We start from the raw sequence: 6,716 nt of genomic DNA, 5'->3' as shown, positions 1-6,716 counted from the left end.
AGAATTGTTTATTCCAATTATTAGCCTATATTGAACATTGGTGTCTTTTGCTCTTGCCATTTTATAAAAGCAGTGAGCCACTTGCGGTCATGTGTTACAATGATTTTACCCCAGTTAGAGGAGTTTTAGACCCTTCACTTTGCTTCATACCTAATTACCTCCCTTACCCACAGTAAAATCACTGTAACACAGGGCCTCGAGTGACTTATTGCTTTAGTGTTGCATGTACGACATTTCTTTTTTGTGTGTGTGCAGTGAAATGTCGCTGTTTTGCCCTTGAGCGTAATCAAACACCATTACCAACTTCAGTTTTCTATCTGTTTCTATCTTCAGACGGCCATCTCCATGATCACTCATATTTCTCACATTAAAGCTCCAGAAGACCGTTAAACTCACTAGACGTTTCTCCAGAGTGTGCTGAACAGACTAACATCTTACCAAAGTATGAGACTCAAGAGTTAAGAAGAAAACGTTGAACTACATTTTTACATTTTCTAAAGAAAACATGAGCGGTGTTTGCTCGTGCACAAATCGCCGGCACGATACTGGGGTGTTCTCGGTGGTTGCTGGCTCAAGTCAAAAGAGTCCTGCGCCCTCAAGTCTCTGTGATGTTCTGCTATCTTGATTCTCGAGTCCCTCCTTCAATGTAAGTCTATGGGATTTTTTTTTTCACCTGTTTAATTGTCCACTAGGTTAAAATCGTAAGTCTGAACAATTACAAAAGTAAAAGCACACGTCTCCTCAACAAACCGCACGATTTGAGGTGTTTGTAGCACGATTGTTTAACTTTTAAATTTGAGCAGGAGTAATGCTGATGCTGGCCTTAGCAAACTCTACTAATTATTTTATGTGTGGTTCAGTGTTGGCCTGAAAACAAATATTAAAAAAACACTTATTTTAAAAAAAATTTTTTTACATGTATATTGCAAATACTCATTTGCACAATTATTTTGTCAATTTGCACTATCAAAAAATATTTTAGACTATTTTAAAGATTTATGCATTTCAATTTCATAAAAAATTCCATCAAATTGATTAAAAAAAAAAATTTTTTTTTTTAAATATTTAGGTGATTTAATTTTATTTTACTAAAGATTAATATTTAATTCAATTTGATTGAATCTTAAAAAATAAAATAAAAAATTGAGTGCAGAGGCTAAAATATTTCCCTATTTTTTATTTTTAAAGCCAGCTAAAAAGAAAATCATATAAAACGTATGAGAATATGAAAAATAATATATATTTGGCATGTTAAGATGACTCCGATACAAAGCAGAGGAAAATAGAATTATTGGCAACACTTTACAATAACTACATTAGTTAACATGAACTAACAATGAACAAAACTTTTAAGAATTTCTTAATTTTGGTTAATGTTAATTTTAACATATACTACATTTTTAAAATAAAAAGTTGCACGTTAACATTAGTTTACGCACTATGAACTAACATGAACAATTGTATTTTCATGCATTTACATTAAGCGAGATTAATACATGTTGTAATAAAATATTGTTCATTGTTAGTATCTAATGCATTTACTAATGTGAACGAACAGAACTGTATTTAAAGTGTTACTGTAATGTTATTGTGACAAAATGCAAAAAGAAATGCATCTGATTTGCACTGCTGCATTTAACCTGCATTTCAAGAAAATCATCATCAGCAGGGATGTGTTTATAGAGATATTTCTGTACCTCATTACGGCACGTAACAGCATGTCATAGATGGCAGTGAAAGTGTATATTTTTCATTTTTCATGTCTGTGTGGGCTACATAAAAATTATAGATGAAACCAGTTTAAAGGGCTTTCTACCATTTATTTAAAAAAGTGTTCCATAAAATATACACCATTTACAAAACAACATTTGGCAATACATCTGCAGGCCATTTCTCTGTCCGGTACTCTAGTGTCAAAATACATCAGTATCGGTTTTCTGGTTAAAATCCTTTTAAAAACCGATCTTCACGATAACTCCAGAGTACGATGATACAGCCTCCTGGCCACACACACACTCATTCACACACTCTCTCTCTCACACACACACACACACACATAGGGAGAAGATACCATACAAAAATAAAATAGTCAATCAAATAGGATATGTTTCAGATAGATATATCATTCTGCAATATTTCAAATAAAATGCCAGGTTGGATTGACATAAAACAAGTGCGCCTTAAGGACAACAAAAGCACAACAGCTAACATGCGGTCGCATGGCCACTGACAACATAAACATCAATCCAGATAACTGTATGCATGAAAACTAAAACCCAACATGTGCAGTATTGCGCTTGACAGTCTGTAGCAGCAAATGAAGACACTGGGTGGACGGCTGTGTTTAAAAACCTAGTGAGCTGTCTACCGAGATGGAAAATTTGCACATCAAACGTGCCTATGATGTCCAGAAATGCCATCTACACTCTTAATAATCAAGGTTCCAATTAAAGCAAAAATAGTTTTGCTGTGTGATGCCATAGAAGAACCTTGTCCAGTTCCACAAAGAACTTTTTAATGCTCTAGTTCAGAGGTTTCAAATCTTAACAGATCACCAATGCAAAAAGCTAGATACTTTAATTAACACTTTCATTAAAAGCATTAGTGTTACAGTTAGAAATGTCATTCATATGTAAGAAAATTCAGTGGACCCTTGGTTGAAAATCACAGAACTCTAGTTCTTTAGAAAAGTGTCTATGCACTTGTGCTTTAAGAACCCAGAAACCAAAACACTGAACCTACAATGAAACATCAAGAACTTTTTTATTCGGCAAAGAACCATTTAGCAACTCAAGAACCTCTACAGTGAACCTAATGTGTTGCAAAGAACATGCAATGTGCAAAAGAGCTCAACCTGACCCAAGATGATTCAGATATTTTCGATTTTGTTACTACATGGGGTCTGTTCCAAAAATCTAGTGCGCTGCCTACGGAGGCAGCATTTCAAGGCATCATGGGCGCGCTCGCGACGCTTAGGCTCTTACAAAAAGGTAGGTACCTTAATTATGCTGCCTCTTAAGATATCTCGTTTTGGCCGAATGCAAAGGTAGCATTGTATGGATCCTTCAAAGGAAATCCCAGAATGCACTGTAATGAGCTTGGTGGAAAAATAAATGCAAGAGGGCGGACGAGGCGAGGGAAATTTCGAGTATAAATATATACGTATAATCCATTTAATACTGCAGAGTATTGATAACTTTAACCCAAAAGGTGAGTGTGCTATTCGTGTTTATGCTCATTAGAGTATCGCGTCGTTCCTCTCGCATCACCTGTATTGAAATCAGTTGCGAAGCGAGTCTCTCGTGCCGTGACGAGCGCTATTTAAATGACCATTTTCTTGAAACGTGACACCCCCCTCTAAATCCAATGAAGTGACAACTACATGCCCCCACCCAAAGATCAGCCCTGGGTAGGATGCTGCCTATGTAGGCAGGAGACAGCGAGGCAGCTTACTAGGTTTTGGAACAGACCCCTTGAAGTACATTTTCAAGTGGTTTTGGCATTTTTAGACTGTATAGCCAACCCAAGAATGACACACAACCAAATTGGTTCTTGATTAGAAGAGAGTTCTTTGCAGAATCATTAAAGAACCTTTACTTGTTAGCGTGTAGACAGTCACTAGGTTTTGAAACACATCCAATGACTTCATTATAAGAACACATTGCAACAGTGTGACCGGACACACATCTACATCATAAACATGAAACCAGCAGCGCTCTAGAACCTAGATAGAAATGTACGAATATTCTACATGTTTATATATCTTCTCTGTGGACACCTGCTTGAAAAGTTTGACTCTAGTTCTTTAGAAAAGCATCTATGTGCACAATGCATGGATCTGAAGAGCCCATCATGAAACATCAAGGACTTTTTTTTTTTAATCTCCAAAGAAGCACAAACAGTGGCATCCAAAAGTCTGAGAGCACATTGAAAATCTGCGATTTTGTTGAACATCTGATTTTCGTTGCTTCCAGTGCAACACAAGATGCTCTTTGGAACATTCTCATCACTCTGGATAACATATGATTGTCAGGTTTTTCTCATGCCAGCTCAAATTGATATGCATTTGTAAATGTTGAAACTTTTCACTCAAATTAGATATGCAAATGCGCATTTTCACAAGTGGTCTCATACTTTTGGACCCCAAACATACTATAGATCAGAAAATGTTTCTCAAAATGTGCTCCAACCATGTGCAAAAACCTTCATGTGTAAGTGTGCAGACAGTCACCGGGTTTTGAAACACAGCCAAAGACTCCATCATAAGGACACGAGTGATCTGGAGAAAAAAAACAACAACATCCACGTCTTAAACGTGAACCACGACCGCGCTAGAACCTTCAAGATCGTTCCGGTAGCGCTCCAGCCAGTCTCTGAGCTCCGAGATCCGGTAGCCCTCCGGACCCCTGCCGCCCTGATACACCACCTTCTGGTCCTTGACGATGTAGAGGCGCTCGAAGTAGGCGCCGTACGCCGAGTTGGACGAGTTGTCCATAGTGTCCACGACCACCGCGCTCCCGGGCACCTCCAGGTGCATGAGCTGCGCTGCGCGGAGCCGGTCCTCCAGGCAGCGATGCCGGGGGATCTGGTAGGGCGCGTCGGAGCTCACCCAGCCGTCCGACGGATGCGCTTCCTCGATGTACACCAGCAGCGAGTCAACGATGTCCGCGTACTGCCGCACGACGCGCTGGTACGCCGACAGGCGCGTCATGAACGGCGGTCAGGAGCAGCTGCCGAAGTTCAGGATGAGGGGTCTCCGGCCGCGGGCGTAGTCCAGGATCCGCAGCGCCCGCTCGCCGCCGTCGTCCAGCGGGACCACCTCGGTGTTGGGCGCCGCGCCACCCATATGCGCCGCCTTGAAGAAGTCCAGCTTCTGGCCGTACCACACGGCGCGCAGCGACTCTACCGTGAACATCTTGTTGGAGTCGGACACGCACAGCGGCGGGTCGTCGGGGCTGCCAATGCCACCCTCGCTCTCGCGCATATTCATCAGCACCTTCCTCCGTATGCATAGGAAGTCCAGGAGCCACAGCATCACGGCGGCCAGCAGGAACCGGGGGAGCAGCATCAGGCACACGGCGGCGTTTTTCAGCGCCCGCGCAATTTGGACACCTGCGGAGCCTTGCAGCATCTCCACGCCCCCCATCCGGACCGGTCTAGATGGTGAGTGCGCGGTCGCGTGCGTACAGTCTCTCGCGCTCCGGCTCCGAGTGCCGCTTTTTATAGGACTAGTAAGGATCTGAATGGTGAACAACACGCCTCCGCGCCCGCGCCGCCTCCTCACATGGAGGGGATTACCTCCTGTCAACTCTGGAGGAGAGAGAGCGTGCGACTGCTTGCTTGACAACTCCACTTATGAATGCATTGGTGCTTTTAATGCAGTGTCATCGAGAAATGCGTCGTGAAATGGCATGAACATGAGTGTTATTCAACGCGCGGAGGAGCCCGCGTGACGCTTAAAGCCAAAGATGTAAGCGCGAATCAAAACATGCACGTGATTATTTGGACATGTTTCTGATTTATTCTCAGTTGCATCTGTGCACACCTGTAATTGCAGTTTGAAAACAAACACACATTCTCTTAATTGTTTTAATCTATTTGCAATGACAGTTGCGCTTTTGGGGTTCATGCGTCGTGCCAAGAAATGCGTTATTAAATTTCATCCGTACAGATCCTAAATTACACAATGCATACATCTGAACAAGCAAGCAAACAAATACTTGAGATAATCAAAAATATAAAAATCAACAAACATAGAGAAAAGAACGGAGTCCACAATTACTACCCAATTTTGTCTCTCTCCACATGGTTCTCACTGAGAGCCCTCCAGAAAGGACAAATACCCATCCCATTCAATCTGCCAAGCTGCTTATATGACGGACATATTTTACATTTTATATTCATATTTCGTAGCAAATATTTAAAACATATTTTCCCAAATAATACTGGAAATTAAAAATGGATGTGTGTGTGTGTTCTGTAGCCTATATATAACAGTAATTGTATGTTCATACATAGCTATTTATTAGATTTCTGAATGGGCTTGAACATGCAATGACAGTGAACTGGAGAGAAAAAAAGATGCAATCTAATGCAACATGCTGCTTGTTGGATTATTTGACTGTCCCATTTATTAATATGCTTTTGATGCATTTGTGGTTGAAATATGATTGCAATATATTTGAATGAACGTGATTTTAGCTCAAGAGGAGTGTAATATTTCATGTAATGTTTAAAGCAAAAGATGCATATAATTGCATCTTTGCTATAGCTATTTGTGTGATTTACTCTCAGATATTTGTACATCTTTACATGTAAACTCAATGCCACAATTGCAATCCAAAATAATAATAATAATAATAATAATAAGTTTATAAAAATAACAAATGAATTTTTTGTTCTTTATTTGAAATGACAGTTCCTTTTTGATACTTTGCAATGTACTTTGTCAAGAAAAGCTTAGTGAAATGTCTGAAAAGTCTTGTAAGTGACTGATCGGCTGATATTTGGCCATTTTGAGATCATCAGCATCGGCCGATAACTGTGACTGATTAGCAGATTCATAAAAAGTGTTTGTTTTTTCCCACCTAGTTTTGAAAGTACTTTTTGAAGTATTTGGTGTCTTGACATGTCACACCTGTCTCTGTGACAGCCCAAGACTCTGTAAACAGCAAATTAAGTGTCAGAGAAACGGCCTACACTTTCAACGCTTTCAG

At 40.3% G+C, this 6,716-nt stretch overlaps 1 protein-coding gene across 1 annotated transcript; it reads right to left on the bottom strand.

The window, feature by feature from the left end:
* Nucleotides 1–1,646: 1,646 nt before the first annotated feature.
* LOC127416346 (thyroxine 5-deiodinase-like) lies at nucleotides 1,647–5,286 on the bottom strand. The gene has a single exon (XM_051655658.1). The coding sequence runs from the start codon at nucleotides 5,144–5,146 to the stop codon at nucleotides 4,310–4,312; it is 837 nt and encodes a 278-aa protein (XP_051511618.1). The 5' UTR covers nucleotides 5,147–5,286; the 3' UTR covers nucleotides 1,647–4,309.
* Nucleotides 5,287–6,716: the final 1,430 nt, after the last annotated feature.

Source organism: Myxocyprinus asiaticus, chromosome 25, assembly GCF_019703515.2.
Source record: "Myxocyprinus asiaticus isolate MX2 ecotype Aquarium Trade chromosome 25, UBuf_Myxa_2, whole genome shotgun sequence".
NCBI classification, from domain to species: domain Eukaryota; kingdom Metazoa; phylum Chordata; class Actinopteri; order Cypriniformes; family Catostomidae; genus Myxocyprinus; species Myxocyprinus asiaticus.
Note: the sequence above shows the minus strand (reverse complement) of the source record. Positions and strands in the feature narration are given on the sequence as shown.